General features: G+C 62.4%; 5 protein-coding genes across 5 annotated transcripts; all 5 read right to left on the bottom strand.

Moving 5' to 3' along the window:
- Positions 1-692: 692 nt before the first annotated feature.
- Positions 693-3095, bottom strand: LMJF_15_0290 (conserved hypothetical protein; the record flags this gene model as incomplete). Its single annotated transcript, XM_001681895.1, has 1 exon — positions 693-3095. One exon carries the CDS (start codon positions 3093-3095, stop codon positions 693-695), a length of 2403 nt encoding a protein of 800 aa, XP_001681947.1.
- A 1948-nt stretch (positions 3096-5043) lies between these two features.
- Positions 5044-5607, bottom strand: LMJF_15_0280 (putative ribonucleoprotein p18, mitochondrial precursor; the record flags this gene model as incomplete). The annotated part of the gene is made up of 1 exon (XM_001681894.1): positions 5044-5607. One exon carries the CDS (start codon positions 5605-5607, stop codon positions 5044-5046), a length of 564 nt encoding a protein of 187 aa, XP_001681946.1.
- A 1778-nt stretch (positions 5608-7385) lies between these two features.
- Positions 7386-8159, bottom strand: LMJF_15_0270 (putative replication Factor A 28 kDa subunit; the record flags this gene model as incomplete). Its single annotated transcript, XM_001681893.1, has 1 exon — positions 7386-8159. One exon carries the CDS (start codon positions 8157-8159, stop codon positions 7386-7388), a length of 774 nt encoding a protein of 257 aa, XP_001681945.1.
- A 1730-nt stretch (positions 8160-9889) lies between these two features.
- On the bottom strand, positions 9890-11329 carry LMJF_15_0260 (conserved hypothetical protein; the record flags this gene model as incomplete). The annotated part of the gene is made up of 1 exon (XM_001681892.1): positions 9890-11329. One exon carries the CDS (start codon positions 11327-11329, stop codon positions 9890-9892), a length of 1440 nt encoding a protein of 479 aa, XP_001681944.1.
- A 1643-nt stretch (positions 11330-12972) lies between these two features.
- Positions 12973-18816, bottom strand: LMJF_15_0250 (conserved hypothetical protein; the record flags this gene model as incomplete). The annotated part of the gene is made up of 1 exon (XM_001681891.1): positions 12973-18816. The coding sequence occupies one exon, from the start codon at positions 18814-18816 to the stop codon at positions 12973-12975; it is 5844 nt and encodes a 1947-aa protein (XP_001681943.1).
- Positions 18817-19127: the final 311 nt, after the last annotated feature.

Genomic DNA, 19127 nt, shown 5'->3' with positions numbered 1-19127 from the left:
CGCATATTCGGATGCCGACCCGTGCACACACGCGACTTGGGCAAAGGTGGGGGAGGGGAGTGCCTTCAGTTCCAGCGGGTTCGTGCCGTCCACGGCTTTAAGTGCTTACACACACGCACACACGCACACACACGCACACACGCACACGCACACACACACACGCACACACACACACGCACACACACACACACACACACGCACACACACACGCACACACACACACACACGCACACACACACGCACACGCACACGCACACACGCACACACACGCACACACACACGCACACACACACGCACACACACACACACACGCACACACACACGCACACACACACACACACACACACGCACACACACACGCACACACACACGCACACACACACACACACGCACACACACACGCACACGCACACGCACACACGCACACACACGCACACACGCACGCACACACACACGCACACACACACACACACGCACACGCACACGCACACGCACACACACACACACACACGCACACACACACGCACACGCACACGCACACACGCACACACACGCACACACGCACACACACGCACGCAGATAGACAGGCGGCCAGACGCGCCTTCTCCCGCAACACGCGAGCGTTAAAGGAAAGACGCGGAGAGAAGCGAGAGTGCAGACGATGTGTTGTGGCAGCACGCGCCACACGTGCCCTACAGCGCCTTCGTGTCAGAGGTGGTGTCCGGAGGACGCGCGCCGTCCTTGGGCGGCAGCGGTGACGCTCCTTGCGCGTTTCGTCGCCGTCGCATTAGCCGCAGCCGCATCTGCCGCTGCAGCAGCACATCCGCTCGGCTCTCCAACGCTCCAGATGAAGAGGACACAGCAGCAGCGCTCGACGGCGATGACGACGCCTTCGCATACCGCCGCAGACGTCGCCGGGCAGCCGTCGTAGGTGCCACAAGAGTGTGCAGCGGTGGCCGATCTTCCACGGAAACGTCCATGCCATCTTCAGCCCAAGCCAAGGCCGCCTCTCGTCGACTGTCTTCCTCATACCCGGTAAGCTCCTCCTCGCCGGCAGCTAGTTCCTCCGCCGCCAGGTTCAGCGGCCTATCGTCCTCAGCGTCGCCTACATGCGCTGAAGAAGAGGGGGAAGAGCTCGGCGCTGCCCGCTCCACCGCGTCTGCCACCTCGTCTATCGCAGAGAGTGAGACCTCGCTTGCCGCCCCCGCTGTAGTGCCCGCAGAAGAGGTGTGCCGCTGTGCACGTGCGACGCGCCTCTTGCGCCGGCGCCCTGACTTCGCAGGTGTCGCCGACGCCGCTGCTGCAGCTGGAGGCGCGAGTGGGTTCGGTATTTTCTCTGCCGGCTCGACGCAGTCCAGCAGACCGCTCCGCATGCCGTACACGTAGCCGCTGTACGGCATGTTTGACTTCTGGTTCCACCACTTAAGCGGCCGCGCGCTGGGGGCGTCGTCGAAGATGTAGTGGTCGACGCCCTGGTGGATGTTGTACTCAAAGAGGCTCAGCGGCACCCCCCTCACAAACGGCGAGCCGACGGAGCCACCGGTGGGAAAGACAATGGCCGCGTTGCTGTCCGCCGTGCCGCCGGTCTGCGTGCTGCGCGCATCGGTGCGAATCACAGCGGGGCGGGAGAGCTGAATGCGGAAAGGAAGGTCCGACTCAAGCGGCACGTACGGCGGTGGGGTGCGGGTCACCCAGCTGACCGGGAGGAAGCGCTCCATCCCGGCGAGGCGGCGCAGCTCCTGTAGCCGCGGGTCCTCCAACGCCGCCACCGTCGGCACCGCAGCGTCGCCACTGGCTTCCTCCGTCCGTGCAGGCCGCAGCAGCTGATGATGCAACGCGGTGCGATGGATGAGCTGATGCACGGCGTCCACGGCTGTGAGCACCGGTGCCTCGAACTGCCCCAAGTAAAGCCGCTCGTTCTGGGCAACCTGTGAGGAGGCAATGAGGGCGACAGCGTCGGCCCCGCCCTGGACGCCGATCAGACGCACGTGCGGTGCGAGCAGCGAGACTTCGTACGGACGCAGCCGCCCCACCTCGGCGCTGTCGCACAGCTGGTAGTCGTAGGAGCCCATTTGACTCTGCAGAGCGCCGATGCGGCGTGTGCGCTGCCAGAGCATCGGCTTGCGCTGAAACCAGGTCCCGTAGCCCTCCACAGTGGACACGGCCACCACACCGCGGCGCACGTGCTGCTTCTCTAAGTCGAAGGACACGCGCAGCGTCACGGGGTCTATCTCCAGCACCTCGCGCACGTCAACGGGGCCCGTGTGGATGATGTGCGTGCGCAGTCGCTCGCCACGAATGCCGTACGCACAGCTTATGTAGGACGCCTCCACCAAGCCGCGCATCTGCACCACCGAGTGCTGGGCGAAGGTCACGAGATACATGGCATGACCCTTCTGCACGAGGTGGCGCAGTGCGTAGTTGGCGTGCCGCGACATGAGCTCCAGCGTCGTCAGCTTGTTGTAGTCGATGAAGACGTCGTATCCGTCCACAGTACTCGATGCTGCCGAGGAAGAGAGACGACAGGAGTGGCCCGTCGTCTTCTGCTCTTGTGCGCCTGCAGTCTTCGGTGTGTCGGTGCTAGCAGTGCGCGCCTTGGGCAGCACGTGCACCTCCGGTAGCAGTAGCGGACGCCACTGCGGGTCGCCGAGCTTGTACGTGGCGATGTAGGAGTTGATGCGATTGATGTTGTTGCTGCGGTGGATGGAGGCAACGCAAAGTTCGTCGGCATCTCGCACCCATCGGCGCGGGGCCGGGAGCGTCTGCGCGCCGGTAGCGTCGCCGTCCTCTTCGCTATGCGCGACTACACCGGACGGACCTTCCACACACTCGTTGTGCGCTCTCGCTGCGGGGGGTCGTCGAGCCCCGCCGCCACCACCGCCCCTGTTGAAGCAGCTCAGTGTGTCAGCAAGAAGACGTGGTGCCGTGCCGCCCCCGTGACCGGCATTTATGGTAGGGCTGTGGATGAGCGGCACTGTAGCACCGCGCTGGGCGAGTGCCATGGGGTACGTGAGCAGCTTCAAGCGCTCCGTGTGTGCCGCAGCCCGCGGCGACTGGCGGAGGCGCACCGTGCGCGTCGCTGCTCGCGGCGGCATCTTGCCTCGGCGCTGCTGCTTGGTCGTCCTCTCAAGTTTCGCGCTTACTCCTCTCGGCAATGGACGGCAGCGGATCGGGAGGATGAGGAGGACGGAGAAAAGGTGTTGGGTAAGGCTTCGCCTCACAAAGGGAGATGCGAGGCGCCGATGGAGTTGAGCAGCACCCTTGGCCCAGGCTTGAGGAGTGCGGCCGACGTACCCGAGCAAGCGTGTGCAGCTATCTGTCTCTGTGTGGGAGGGGTCTGCGGAGAAGGCGCAGCATCACAGTCCCATCAAATATGTGCAGCCGCTGGGTACGTTCGATGCACAACACACGCGTCCTCAGACACGCAACACCGTCAAGAGAAGATTCATTGAAGGAAAGGCACCATGAGGGTATTAGGAGTGCGTGTGTTGTAGCATGTTGGGTGTAAGGAGGGGCAGAGGTCACATTGACAGCAGTCAGTGACATGGCCTGCATGCAAGCTACTCGCGCGGGCTCGATGACATTATGCGCTGACACACAGACACGCACACACACACACACCACGCACGTCACACGCACACGTTCAAAGGGGGTCACCTCTCCGTGCAATGCAGCTCACGACGTGAGCAGGCGCGGGTGTGTGTGTATGTACTGCCACTATCTCCCCCTCCCCTCCTCCTCCTCCTCCCATGAGCAGCACCGGGAGGGAGGGAGGGAGGGGGGGAGGCGATCCCGTATGGTTGCCTTCGTCTTTCCGATTTCGTTCGCTACGTTGCTACTTGCTAAGCACACACATCACAGTACATCACATCACACGTTACGCGGCGACAGAATGGAAAAGTGATAAGAGAAAAGAATCGATTATCGGCTCGAGAGAGCCCGTGTGGTGGTCGACACGCGTGCACGCATCATCATCACCGCATCAGCATCCTCTGCCACCCTCCTCATTCTTTGAGCGTGAGCACGCGGAACGTCGCTGCGACGACGCATGCATACCTGCGCTCGCATGCGCACTGAAGAGAGAGCGAGCGAGAGATGGAGAGATGGAGCGGATGTTGGAGAACTGCAGAGAACGCGATTTGGCGCGCGTACGTGATGTGTGTGTGTGTGTATGTGCACACCTTTCCTACATTACGTGACGTATCCCCTGGTCGCGCTGCTACACGAGGACGTGCAGAAGAGAAGTGGCAGCAGGGAGGGAGGAGGCAGGGAGGGGCGATACAAGACTACCGCTTCCTGCGGCCGGCCATCGCACTCCGTCTCCACTTTTCTTGCCATCATACGGTGTGAGCGAGCGAGCGAGCCGAGGAAGGGCAGAGAGAAGGACCCACAACGTGAGCGAGGCACGCGGTGAAGAGTAAGACAGACGGAGGGAATGGGGGGGGGCGGAGTACGTCTCACTAAACACGCATCGAAGAGAAACGCCTTGATGTCTTCGCGATGATGACAGGAAAGGAGATCGTGCTGGTAGTGGTAGTAGGGAGGGGGAAGGTGCGGCGGTGGAACTCGTAACACGACAGAGAGAAGAGCCGCTCGCGACACTTTGTACACACACCGTTCCCCCTTCCCCGCCCTGATCCGAGAAGTCGCGCTTCCTGCCACCTACGGAGAGGGCAGATGTTCCCATCCAGACGCACGCAAACATACACGCGTGTGCACCTCCTTTGTTTTCCTCGCACCACCCTCCCCTTTCTCCTTCATACTTAGCGTTGCCGTCAACGGCATGCGCAGTGTTACACCACCGCGCACACACCCACACATGCCTGCTTTCCGCCTCATGGCTCACCAGCACATGCAGCCCTTGCATCTCCTCTCACCCATTCCTTAACGATACGATCAAAATTCGCTTCGCACAGCCGCGGATGCGATGCATCCTCTGCACCGAACCGTCTACGAGCTGCCACAAAAGTGTGTGTGTGTGGGGGGGGGGGGGGGAGGGAGGCGTGGGAGAAAGTGCAGGTGATAAGCGGCACACGCAGCGTCTTACTGAATCTTGATGTCGAACAGGCTCTGCTGCTGCGCCAGCGTGCTCGGATGCTCCTTGCCGTCCGCCTTCGCCTTCGAAGCGTTCGCCTCGTTCTGCTGCACCAGCTCTGCCGGCACCCGCTTGAACTCAGCCTCCATCAGCCTCGCAACGCAGTAGCCGAGGCGGAACTGCCCACTCTGCACGCACTCCTTCAACACCCACGTCCACGACTCCTCGTTCGGCTTCACCTTGTTGCGGTGTTGCATCTCCTCCATCAGGTCCATCATCGCGCAGAACTTGCTCTCGTTCTCCACCGGCTTGTCCTGCTTGCTCGGCGCTTCGTAGATCTTCTGCAGCGTCGCGTTGTACGTCTCCAGATCCGGCGGGCAGTTCTTCACGTTCATGTTCACCAGCACCTCGCCGGCCTCGTCGTAGTAGCGGCACTTCTTCACCTTGTCGATCCACGGCGCCGTGTTCGTGTCCACCTCGTAGCCGAACAGGTCGTACTTCTTCGCGCCGCCGGCGGACGCGAAGCGGGCCGCGGCAGCGGTGCACATAAGCTGGCTAGACAGACGGCGCATGCTTGAGGCTTTCTCTTGGGCAGATTACTGCGACCTGATACGGGGGGTTGTGGCCTGACGAGTGGGTCTGTCGAAGGGCAGGGAGGACGACAGGGCGGCTGTGCTGCAGTGGGTTTGTGAGTGGGGTCACGTATGCGGAAGGAACGAGGAGGAGGAGGAGGAGGAGGTACAAAGGAGCGAGACGGTGGGAGAGATGAAAAGGTGAAGAGAGAGAAGGTCATACAACGCCAATGCAGGCTTCTGATCGTGTGTGCATGGGCGGGTGCGTGTCTGTCGGAGAAGACAGTGTTATTCAAGGCTGAGGAGTGCTAAGTTGAGCTGCTTTCTGCTTCCCCGCTTGCCGCCACACTTCCCCCACCTCCCCCCCCTCCTTTCTCTCGTTTACAGCCACCGCGAGATTGGGTGTCGATGCACATGCAGGCAAGTTAGGCGCCGACAGAGCGGAAAGGGGGTGGGTGGGTGGGTGTGGCGCTGGTTGATTCTCGTTGCTTCTGTCCCGCGCAAACCATCATTAGCGGCAGTGTCTCGGTAGCGAGAGGCCGAGAAAACACATCATGCCGGCGCGCCCTCACTCGTGACGGGTCGCCTCCCATTCCTCGCTCAAGCTAGCTCATAGACCACGGCGTACCTCAAACGAGTATTCCATGTAACGGCCTGAGGAAGAGACGAGAACGCTGTATGCGAAATAAAGCATCATCAGGATCACCACCGTGATCAGCACCCGAAAAGAGGGAGAGGAGGGAGAGAGAACCACAAGCAGCCGCCCCATGAAAAGTAAACAAGAGGCGGCGAGACAAGTTGGGTGATGCCGCTATCCACACACGCCCCCTCTGCTCCCCCTCCCCCCCCTTCTCCCAGTTCCTACGCCGTGCAGCTCAGGGCGTTACGAGTGCCGCACAAAACAACAACAACAACAGCAGCAACAACAACAACAACAACAAAATAAAAAATAAAAAATAAACAGCCCCAACGGGAAGCGTCCGCAAACACACAAGAGAAACGGAAAAACGGGGGGAGGGGGAGGGGGAGGGGGAGGGGGTGAGACACACGCAAAGTGGAGAAGGGCCGCGGCTGAGAGATCTGACGCGTAGCACCAGACGTCGCTTCAACGTGTGCCCCCTTTTTTTCTGCCTCACGCAACAGGAGTCAAGCGCCACTCTGCACCACCACCACCACCCGCCTGTCTGCCACAGGCCCCGTCGCCTGGTGCGAAGCATGCCGTTCGCACACGCGTTGCAGCTGTGTGCCGTCCCAGTCAGCTGAGAGCACGGCCTCTGCCTCACACGCTACGCACCACCGCTCCGCGTGTCGCCTCGCAGCCGCCTCCATCACGCCGGCCGCCACCTGGTGCATCCCCCTCGGTGCGGCACGCAGGCTTCACACCAGCAGGCAGTCAGGGGCCGGGTGGGATACGCTCGAGCTCGGTTGGCGCTGTGCCCATCATGTGGATGTGCACACGTGTGCACCGTCGCAGGTCGCCCCGATGCCACGCCGTCCAGCGCCCGACCGCCGGCATACCAGCGGCGTTACATCGCTGTGACCCCTCCGCACATGCCAGGCACTTGAGCCTGCCACCGCCACAGGCGGTTCTGGCATTGGCAGGGTGGGTGTGTACGTGAGACCCTGGGATGCCATGCACCGAGAGGTGTGTGTGCCCCCTTCCCGCGACCATGGGTCTGACGAGTGGAGGGAGGAGGGAGGAATAACGCAACAGGTAGGGGGAGCGTACATGAGCCGTACTGGTGGTGGTGATGATATTCAGCGACGCGCGCATTTGCTTAGATGTTGAAGCGGTTGTCGTGGGTCTGGTACACTTTCCCCTCCGCTGCCAGCGTCCGCATCGCGGTGCGCACGTCGCCATGGGTGAAGCCGTAGCGCTGCGCCGACGTCGTTAGTTCATCCATCGACATGCCAGCACCGCTGCTGCCGTGCTGCTTGATGAAAGAGACAAGGAGGTCTGTCAGCAGCACCTTATTGTCGCCGCCAGGCAGCATATTGTGCATGCCAACGGCCGAGGCCGTATTCTGTATCGAGACACCACTGCTCGGGGCACGCTTATTGCCCTGTGTCAGGCGGAAGTGCGTCAGAATGGCGTCCAACATGTGGTAGTTCATTTCGTTGCTGTCCGCCATGCTCACCACGGTGCCGGTGACGATGGGGGTCTGCTGCCACACATTCACTGTGCCAGACGCGCGGACGTGCGTGTTAATGGCAAGGGGCTCCTGCATCCTGTCCGCATCGATCCACTGGCGCACGACGAGCATGCCCGTGTTGTCGGTGATTCGGTACCCAAAGTGCTTGGCAGTGATGGCGCCACCACCAGAGGCCATGTTGGCGTTCTCGTAGCCCACCACACGGCCTACAACGGTCGCCTGCGTCACCTCGCGGCCGTCCACGACCAGAACACCGCCGCCAACGCTCTGAGCCTCCAGCATCTGCTTGATGGTGAGCGGGCGAATTGGATGCATGCGACGCTGCGGCTGCTGGCCGCCATTGTTGTTCGAGGATGCGACAGCGCCTCCGAAGTTGCTGCCGGGGGTCGAAGCGAGCATCCTGCGTGTATGTGTTTGTCTGCGTTTTTTTGGTTGGAAGAGCGTGGAGGGGGGCGTACGCCGGTACGAATACGGTGAGGAGGGGGTGGAGGGGGGGGGGGCGGCCCTACGGAGCAAGTTTCTATGGCCGATCTCTTTGAAGGAAAATAAAATGAGCGCAAAGACCTCGTCTCGCACTCTCTTCGCTGTGCCGGTATGTGTGTGTGTACGGGTGTACGGGTGTCTCTCTCTCTCTCTCTGGAAGTGCGTGTGGCTCGCTCCGTTGCTGCTACGTGCTTGCAAGACAACCCGCTCACAGGGTAGTAGGACAGGAGGGCGACGATGCGCAAGAGAAGGAAAGGGTATTAAAGAGCGTGCGAGAGAGAAGAGAGGAGAGAGAGAGTTATGAGCGAAATGAGGCAGTGGCGAGCGATGCGGGGCGGGGCGTGAGCGAGGAAGGCGCAGCTGTAGCGGCTAACTCTTTCTCAGGTGCAGTAGGTTCTATGAACACCTCCCTCTCTCTCTGTGTGTGCGTATAGATGCGTGGGTGAGAGGGCAAGCGGCTGTATGCGTATGTGTAAGGATCGGGCTCTCTTCGAGTAGATTCGCGTTTGTGTGTGTGTGTGTGTGTGTGTCTGTCTCTCTGCCTCTCGGTGCTCCCGTACACGTGAGTTAGATCCACTGAGCACGTGCTCTTTTGGAGAGATGTAGGAGGGAGAAGAGAGAGGGCGGCGAGAGCAGCTTAAGGTACAGATGTATGTTGTGAGCTTGGTTGCCAATGCCAGTGGTGGTCGTGATGCTAGCCTCACCACCACCCCAGCCCACGCACACGACGGTCGATGAAGCGGCGGATGGAGAGAACGGAGGAGCAGTGAAGTGATAAACATGGAGGTGAGCAGGTAAGAAAGTTGGTGGTGGTGGTGGGGAGGGGGGGAGACGTGCGGCAACGCATTCGTGGCAATCGTGTTAATGAACCATGAGGGGTGAGTCCATAAGTTCGTGTGTCCCAGGGCAGCGTTCTACGCAGTTTGACCGTGAGAACACACACACACACACGCAACTTGAGAAAGGATGGCTATCAGGTGGGCAAGGCGTGCCTGCCCTGAGCGCGCGTATTCGCGTGCACGCATGCACATGTGTGTGTGTGTGTGTGTGTGGTTGTGTGTTCAGAGAAGAGGCACAGGCGTAACTGATTGCCCGGGAGTTATCCAAGTCCAGGTGGGTACACCGTCACTGCTGCATCAGCGGCTTTCATGGCACAGGTGGAGAGCGCCATGGCAAACGGCGGCAAAGTGACGCCACACGCGGTGAAACAAAAACGCACCGGAACGCGCACGCGCAGTAGCGAAGGAAACCGTTGCTTGTGCATGCGCACCTGCGTGTAGGTCCGAGGCAGTGCCACGCGCTGCTGTTGCGGCTGCCGTGGTTGATTACTACGGCAGTTCTGAAAAGGTTTGTGTGTGTCTGTGTGTGTGTGTGTGTGTCTGTGTGTTGGGGAGGGGCAGTGCTCAAGCGCGTGTCCACAGAGCCATCGAGAAAGAAGAGGAAACGGCGACGATGATGACAGTGAGCACACACCGCTTGACTACATACACATACCCTCGCTTTCACACACACAAGCACACAAGCATGCGCTCCTCTAGTATTGTACATGCGCGAAGATTTACATGGTGACAAAGGATTTCGACGTGATGTCATCGCGTACACCAACACAGACCACTCACGAGCTCGTGCCTGCGTGCATGTGTAGTCTAGATGGCGGGACAGCGGTAGAGGTACGGCAGTCCTTGTGTACGCTCCTTAGACTGCTGAAGCTCACGCAGAATACGTGACGGCTGTATGCCGGCCGCAGAACTTCCGGTGACTCCGTCGGCACTACTGTAAGGCGCAGGCATCGCATCCGCGCCTATCTTAACGACTAAGGGCTCCGGAATCGCCGGAGGGTCCACCGCTGCAGGGGAAGGCGACGCCGCATCATTGTCAACACCGCTGCCGCCCTTCGCCGCGCTAGGTTTGGACGCGTGCCGCAGCAACGTGGCCTCCGTCACGTCGACGTGGCCTTCCAAGGCGCACCGCTGCAACGCACGCGCAAGGCTGTGCCGCGTGTGAACCTTCTGCAGCGATGGCGAGGCGGCAAACAGCCGATCCGCCAGGGCAAGAGCGTCACGGCTTATCGCCTTCTTTAGCAGCCGGCCACGGCCACTGCTGCTGCTGTCCCAGTCGTGCGCGTGCACCGCCAGCGCCTCCGGGAGCGCGGCTCGAGCCTCCGCAGCGGCAGCACCACCACCTTGCTGCTGCCGCTGTTTGCTGCAGAGAATGAGACGCGCCTCGGACGGCGACACGACCGAGTTGAGATCGTCATCATCGTCGGTGGTCGCGCGGCGGATGTCGTCGACGGACCAGTTGTTTGCCCTCGCAATCTCCTCCACGCGATCCCGCATAACGCCCAGCGCCTCCGCGACTTCAAAGTCAGAGATGAACTTCTCGTAGTCGAGGTTCTCAGCGAAGTCGAGGAGGTCGCGGTCGAAGTCGAGCTCGGCGTCCATCGCCTCCTCCTCCGTCAAGGCCCACTTCGGCTTGCGGGAGGAGGGCACCGCTGCGGCAGCCGTGCCATTGAGCGTGGCCGCCACGTGTGCTTCCATCGACTTGTGCATGTTGTATGGCGGCGCGCTGGCATTATCTGTGCTAACAGCGATGGCGGTCAGCTCCTGCTGCTGCTGCTGCTCAGCACGCCTGCGCTTCTCCGCCTCTCGCACCCTGGCGGCTCGCTGCGCCGCCTCCACCTCGAGCTGCCGGTCAGACTCCTTCATCGATTTCACCTGCCGTGCAAAGCTGCGCAGCCAGCGGCGGTGGCGCGAGAGCGCCTGCGACGACTTTGTTTGGCGCTGCCGCTGGTTCGCCACGCGTAATGCCTCCCGCTCGGCACGGGCGTCGCGACTCTCCTTGGACGGCCCGTAGCCAAGTGGGTTGCCAGTGAGATTCGAAGGAACGAACGGGGGAGAGGATGAGTTTCCTTGATTGTAGCCATCGACACCGCCGGCGCCGCCGAACCCAGCTGCCGAGCCAAGGTTCGACGGTCGCTGGCAGAGCAAGATGCCCTTGTAGTTTTCTAAAGCAAAGTGTGTCGTGTACCCTGACTGCGAGTACATCGCCGGCGGATGGCTTACAATGACATCCTTGTAGGTCTCCATCTTGCAAGCGGGTGAGTGTTCGTGCGCGTGTACGTGCGAGTCAGCGCCGCAGCGACTGTGTCTATGTGCGTGAGGTGGGCGAAAGGCGGTAGTGAGGGGGAATGCAGAGAGGAGGCAAGAGAGAGAGAGAGAGAGACAGGGAGGGGATGCACGGGCACCGTACACATGCGCGTTGATCCACTAACACTCGCTCACTTGCGCGAAGAACAACACCAGGGAGAAGAGGAGGGAGGAGGGAGAAGAGGAGGACACACACAAAAAAAGCCGCCGCCGTGGCCGCGACGGTTTGAGAGACAGGCGAAAAGACGTAAACCCGCCAAACACGTGGCACGGAGGACTGCGTGCGCGCCAAGCGAAACAACGAGACGACGACAATGACACACACACACACACACACACACAGTGGTCGCTGATTGCAGCGTTGCTCCAAGAGGGAGGGGGGAGGAGGAAGGTGAAGTATATGGCCGTGATAGAGCCGCGGGAAGCGGTGCAACGAGCGCGTTAAGGGGAGCAGACAAGACGGCATCGATCGCGCAAGTAGGTGGTGGGAAAGGGATGAGGAACGGTGGAGAAATGCAGGCGGCCGAAGCAGACGCGTCCACGTGCTCCCCATACGTTCTTTGCAAGCTGATCCATGCTTGATGCGTTACGGCACCGACCACCACCGACACATCCATCTGTTCGCGTTCTGAACAGGGAGGGGGGGGGCAGACCGACAGCCAAGCTATGCGAGGACGTCCAGTCACGCTCGTCTTACATGTGTCCCTCTCCACCCTCTCCTCTCCCTCGTCAGAGGACCGCCTTTCGCTGTGCGAGTAAGAATGTCGCGTGTGCGTCGGTCGGTGAATGCGTCCGCCAGCACTGCGGCGACGAAACAACCCAACCCCCTTGTTTCGTTCGCTTTATTCGCTTCCACGGAGGGAGGAGATCCGAGGAGGAGGAGGAGGAGGCAGAAGGATATGCGTGACGAGCAATACCAGGCGAAAAGGGTGTTTTTTGTTTTCGAAAGGGGCGGGGGTGCGCGTCAACCCCTCACAGTGAACAAGGGCAACCTATACATGATGGGGCCAGGTTGGACACCGCGACAACAGCAGAGCCAACGATACGGACACTCCAAAAAAAAAGAAAAAAACAAAGCCGACGAGGGCGGGGCGGGGGGGGGCGGCACAGGCGCAGGTCAACCAAGACCCCGTCCATCGTCTTCCTCCTTCTCTTGGAGTGGGCGGTCCCCCTACCACATTCCACCCGGGACAAAGCGCTACTGTACATCCAGTTCCCTCTTCTATTTTTTTTTGGTTTTCTCCGTGATACCGCTTTCATAGGAAGGTATGCGGATCTTGCCACCGATCTGGCCGGCGCCGTCACTACCGCCGTGTTCTCCTAGAAAGATAGGCCATTTCGTTTTCCAGCGGCCACGCAGTGGTCGACAGAGCGGAGGGAGAGGGCAAGAGGAGGAGGGGGCGCGTGGGTGGGTGGGCGGCACCGCTTGCTTCTCCTGCTGCACCTCCCATAACCGATCGCAACAACGAGGGCGCCTCTGCGGGCTGCGGACGTCGTCGTCTGCCTCATGCCGCATGCGCTAGCAGCGTCTTCAGTGCAACCAGCATGGCCCTTCCTGCCCCGCCGCCACCGTCGCCCGAACTCTAGAAGTGCTCCCTCATCAGTAGACTGGCCCATCGCGAGGAGAGCAGCAGTGGTAGCGTCACGCCCTTGGTGCCCTCCACCTGCAGGAGAAGCTGCACATCCGTGATAAATTCGTGCCCGCGGACTTCTCTCTCAGATGTTACTGACACCGCCGCTGCCGCTGCTGTCGCTGACGCTGTCGTTACAGGGGCGTTGCTGCCGACGGTGAGGGCTGTCGGACTTAGCAGACGTCCCAAGGCAGCACATTCATCGACTGTGAGGGTCATGTCGTCCTCAATGGTCATCGCCGCATCGACATCAGCGTTCTCCTCGGCCGTGGCGGTGTGTGTGTCCAGCGCTCCTGCAGGCACTCGCCGCAGAGCCGCAAGGCAGTGGAAGGCACGTCGCACTCGCTCCTCTGTGGCGCCGGCATGCCTACCGATGCCCACGAGGAGGCGCAGTAGGGAGGACAAGAGAGGGGCCATTGTTAATAGAGTCGGCGCCGCAGAGTTGGGGGACGAGGGTCGGCTTGGCGGAACATGTCCCAGTAAGATCCGCCACAGCGCATAGCACCGCTGCACGTCCTCAGACTGACTCCATGCGTCCTCACCGCACCACGCGCGCCACCACCATTGCACGAGCATCCACTCCGCCGGCATCTCGCCCAGCGAGGGAGGCGGGGTTGTGACGAGAGACGGCAAAGGCAGCATCGCTGTCGTGCAGAGCGCAGCGTATTGCGCCAACACGCAAGCAGGCAGAGTGGCTATGGTGTGCCTCACGGCGCCAGAGCTCGGTATCGCGGCGCATGCACGCATGCACTGAGAAGTTTGCACTGCCGCCAGCTCGGGTTTGCCGCCACCAGCACCAGGCGCCGGTGCGTCGCACTTTGCGCAAAAGCAGCAGCGGCGAAGTGCGAGGTTTGCCAGCCACAGCTCTAGGTCAACCATCACCAGCGGCTTTCCCGCCGCCGCCGCTGTGGATGTGAATTCGGCCGCCGCCGCTGCAGAGAGCCGCCCCACGTCTGCCGTGGTGAGAAAAGGAAAGTGTAGCTCTGCGGAGGGGCGGCAGGGGCAGCTAGTCAGCAGGTACGCGTCGAGCGACGGGTCCGGCAGCGCAGGGGACCGTGCAGTCGCTGAGGAGAACGTGGCTGGCCGGACCAGACGCGTCGTTGGCGCCGGGGTCTTCGCCTCATGGTTCCTCATTGAATACTTCGCCTTCGCCGCCAGCTCGGCAGATATGTCGGGGAGGAAGCGCCAGAGGCGCTGCAGCTGATGCACAAGGAGGCCGCGCTCGAACTTTTCCACGGGCACCATGACATTCGGTTTGGCGGGGCGGACGGAGCTCAGAAGTAACTCCAGCTGGCCGCATCGCCACGGGCTGGGCCGCCGCAGATTCGTCGCCTCGTCAGTGTGGATGCGCAGCACGGCCAGAGGGCCGTCGGCGAGCTCGTCAAGGCTGCCCGGCCGTCGCGCGCTTGGCACAGTTGATACCGGCGCCGTTGCGTGCATGCCAAGCGCCTCGCGGTACAGCAGCTCCACCCAAGCCTCGGCGCCGTCGCGCGCGGCACATACCATCCGCCGTGACTCCTGCAGAAGAAGCGCGACACGCGCGAGGGGCGCTGGCGCGTTGATGGCCTGTTCGAGGAGGAGTTGCACGGCTGCTGGAACGTGCTCCTCCGCCAAAATCTTGGCTTCCAGCTTGGGCACCGCGGCGTCGTTCGCCGCACCTGCGTTGCTGTCCCTCGCACATTCACTCTCCTTTGCGACAACCTGAGCTTCCTGCGGTGGCTGTGGCGTGTTCGTGGTCGAGTAGAAGGCGTCGCCGGCTAGGTTGTGCAGAGAGCAGCGTTTGAAAAACTGCACGACCACCTCCGCTGCGACGGCTGTTACCTGCGGCCAGTAAACCACCGCTAGCTCGGCAGACAGCATGGCGCTCGCCTCGCTTGGGTTCACAGGGCGCAGGGATTCGATCAGGGCTCGCGCAGCCTCGGCGGAAAGTCGCGGTGCGACTCTGAGAACCTCCTCGTCGACCTTGTCGCTGCTGTTCACGAGAACGGAGGCCACAGCATTGAACGACACATCCATCTCCGCCCGATGATGGCGTGCGATGCTGCAGAAGAGCAGGCGCACCGACGCAGCGAGCTGGCCAAGACACACGTCCACCGAGAAGCGCAACAGAAGAGCGAGACAGTCCTCGAGATGGGCGACAGCGTACGCCGTGCACGCCGCGATCGCCTCCTTGGCCCGTGCGTAGCTCTGATCGATGCCAGTAAACCGCGCCGTGGTACTGAGCGTCGCTGCAGCCGGCAGTGCGACAGGGCACTCCGGCTGCGCCACTCTGTCCATAAACACCTCCTCGGCGACGAGGTGGTACAGCTGCTCCGCGTGCTGCAGGACGGTCGCCCACACCTCCGTCTCTGCTGCGAGCGCGTCCCTAGCGGCGGCGGCTACGGCCTCGCCCGGGGAGGCGCCACTCCCCTCGAGGGAATGTGGCGCCGGCGCTGCGGGCAGAGTGCCCAGGAAGGCCTTACTCGTCTTCTTCAGGCGGAGGCAGGTCGCCTCCGTCAGGCGGTAATCAGCCAGACGGAAGGGCTTTGCCAGCTGCCGCGGCGCCAGGGACTCATTCGTGAGCACGCGGCCCGCAGCAGGGCGGCAGAGCAGCCGCAGCTGTGTTGTCAGCTCATTCACAGTTCGCGCACGCGCCTCAGCCCACCCATGCTGCAGATCAGTTGCGTGGAATTGCGAGGTAGCGGCGGCACGCCAGATCGCCGTGCCCAGGTTTGCAGAGTCCAGTTGGGGGTCGACAGAGCTGGCCAACGGCGTCGTGGGGTCGCTCACGTCTTGCACACGCACAAAGAAGAGTGCGCGCGGCAGCCCCTTCTCCTCGAGCAGATTGCCAGCCGTCACTGCCGAAGACTCGACGGCCCGAGATATCATTGACATGCTTGCGCGCCGTGGGATGGAGCCTTCACGCTCCAAATCTGGTGAGGCGCTGGCGAAGTTAGCGCTTCCGCTCGCCGTCGGCTTGTCGCGGCGCTTCACAGCGTGGCGGAACGAGGCCCCGACGTTGAGCAGTCCCCCGGAGACAGTCTCCATGCTTTCGCGGTGTGCATGAGCCACCACTGCGGCCATCCAGTCCTTGCGCTGGCGCTGTTGCTGTGCGTGCTGCTGCTTGAGCTCGGTGCGCAGCCGCTCTACGCTCCAGGTTTGCATGCAGAGAGTCGACGCTGTCGTCACGGTGGACGCGGCACCGGGGGGCGATGGGGGGAACAGCAGAGATGGCGAGGAGGATCCACCCGAGAGGCTGCCGGGACGGGCGCTAATGAGCCGCGCCGGCGCAAACTCTTTGGCCGTCGACGGAGGCCCGAAACTCTGGATTTCCTCCGAGGATGGGTTGTACACGGGATGGGTATACTCTGGTCCCGCGGAGCGCAGCAGCGCGCCACCACCCGCACCCGAGAAGTTGCTGAGGTCATCTTCGCCATCGTCGCCGCTGGCCCGCTGTGCTGCCGCCGCGTCTGTCGCGAACGATGCCGCCTCGAGCCGCCGCTGGCGTGTCGGAAGGTCGTAGACGAGGAAGGTTGCCAGCACTCCGAGCGGCGGCATCGCCATCGTGGCTTGAAGCTCCTCTACCAAGGCGGACACGGCCTGCTCTTCCACGCCGGCCACGGTCTTGGCAAGTCGGTTGCTCTTGGAGCGCGGCGGCCCAGGTGAGGCACCTTTCACCCCCTTTACTGGCGGCGACGTGCGCTGCTTGCTCGACTCGGCCGCTGCAGCGGCGGCCGCTGCCTGCTGCTCGGCAGCACGCCGACGGCCCTCCATCTCCATTAGCTCCGTCTCCGCCGCCGCCGTCGCCTGCCTCAGCCGCCGCGCTAGCACTTCAACGAAGGAGGCGGAGTCGGAGAAACTAACGAGGAAGAGCGTACGAAGCGGCACGGACCCCAAGGCCGCCGCGCTGGGCTGGCTGATTTCCTCTGCTGTGGCGACAGAGCCGGCAGCAGGGGCAGGGGCGGGGGCCGTTGGCTTCGGCGCCCACGATGGCATGCGATCACCCGCCAAGACGCCCAAGTTGTGGCGATGCACTCGCACCACTTCCCTTACGACAGCTTCAATCAGCTGCTCGCTCTCGCGTCGGCCCTCCGCGGACACCGCATTCACCCGTTGACTGAAGCGGGAGGAGATGCTGCTGCTGGTGCCGGGGCCAGCGGCGGTGGCGACCCCCTGAGATGCGCTGCCACCGCCACCAGGGTTGCCGCCGCCACCCGAAGAGTGTTGCTGCGTCCGCTGCGAACGCCCTGCAGAACCGCTTCGCTTCGCATCACCGCCCCCAGCACCCAGCACACTGTTTCCGAGCAGCGTGCGCGGGGTGATGTACGTAGCCACCACGCCCCCCTCTGCCATCGAGGGGTCGCTGCTCTCGACACCGATTTCGCTCACTACAAAATGGGAGAAGAGATCCTCTACCGGTGCGGCGGCGGAGGTCGGTGCAGTGGACGAGAGTGTAGTGGGCGAAAAATCAACCGCGCTGGTTTCAGCGCCCTCTCCAGCTGCGAGCGAGTATTGGCGCGATGCGGCAAGCCGGCGATGTGGCGACTGTGATGAAGGGGCCTGCTGCTGATGCGATTTGCGCTGCACGCACAACTCGATCGTTTCAGCCAGGAGCCGGGCGCCGCTGAGGTCGTCGCCATAGACGAGGCACGCCGCCGGCGGCATCCGCTGCGCCCACCCCGGCACTAGTTCCTCGCGGTGAAGAGTGCCAGCGACGCCTACATCGCCCTCTATGGAATGTGGAGCAAGGAGGTTGGCCTCGTCAGCGGCCAGCCGCACAGCCTCCTCGGCGGCCTTGCGCTGACGTGCCACCTCTGCATGCAGCTTAGCCAGGACACACGTCACGGCCTCCGCTTGCGCTCGCACGGCCTCCTGCGCTGCAGCCTCAGTCGCCGACGTGATGCACTTTGCCGCCTCGAGCTGCAGGCTGGCGTCGAGCATCTGCTGCAGTAGCGGCTGCTGCGCATCTGCACTCCTCGAGGCTGAGGAGTCAACGACTTCGCTGTCGGTGCCGGCAGCTCCATCATCGCTGCGTCGCTTGATCTCCGCTGCGGCGGCTGACGGCGACGCAGGAAACACCAGCTTCTCCAACCACTGCCGCCACTGCGTAACGGACAGGTCTTGGTGCAGCCGGTACACGGGTCGGCCACCAAGCCCTGTGGCAGGCAGGTGTCGGTTGTCGGACACCTCCATGGCCAACTCAGTCAGCCCTCGCGCCACCCCTGCACACCACACCGCCGTCTCCCGACGCTTGCGCTCCCGCCACTCCGGCGCTGTGACCGTCAGCGAGTGTGACACCGTGTTGCTTAACGGTAGCATGGAAACCAGCTGGTCATGCTCTTCCGCGAGGCTCTGCTGGTGGTCCGAGGCGACCTTCAGCATCCGCTCCGCTCGGAGTTGCTGCGCGAGGTCGCTCTTGCTCTTCTCACTCGCTCTCAAGGCGGCATCGGCAACGTCGCTCGCGAGCAACGCCTTGTCGCCCACAGCTGTATGATCCGCGCGGGAGGTGTCGGTGACAGCGCCAGTCCTTGACGATGCTGCAGCAGCAACAACGACAGCGACAGAGTTCGATGATTGCTGCTTCTCTGCAGCGGCCGCCAGCCGCGCCAACCTGTCCAGGCGCGCCTGTTGCTTCTCCGCCTTGGCTGCGCGGATGGAGTGAATGTAGTCCGCACTGCCGTGCGCCGCTGAGAGGGCGAAGGACGGCGGCGTGGTGGTGGGGCGATCCACGCTCAGGCCGAGGCGGCGCAGCTTGTCGTCCATCTCGTCGAGATCGGCCGCTGTCCGTGCCGCTGGCCCATCCGTAGAGGCGCGCATCCTTGCCGGTGATTGTCTCTCACGCCTGTGCTGCTCACGTTATGCGACGGTGCCGTTACGGGATCGTTTTCTTGTTTTGACGTCCAAAAGTTGCGTCGGAGGTGGCGCGCGTGTATGTGTGTGTGTGCAAGACCGTCGTGATGGCGGGGAATGGATGCACATGCGGGGCACGGCTACCCTGCCACTTGGCGCAGCAGTCTCTCCCCTCTTTCTTCTCCTTTTCGTCCTCCTCTTGCTTTCTATGGTGAAAGTCGACTGTGCGTGGAAGGTGACACAGACACCAACACACACTACTACTACTACGAACTGAA

Source organism: Leishmania major, chromosome 15 (genome assembly GCF_000002725.2).
Source record: "Leishmania major strain Friedlin complete genome, chromosome 15".
Taxonomy (NCBI): Eukaryota; Euglenozoa; class Kinetoplastea; order Trypanosomatida; family Trypanosomatidae; genus Leishmania; species Leishmania major.
The sequence above is the reverse complement of the archived record's forward strand: the minus strand, read 5'-3'. Positions and strand labels throughout refer to the sequence as shown.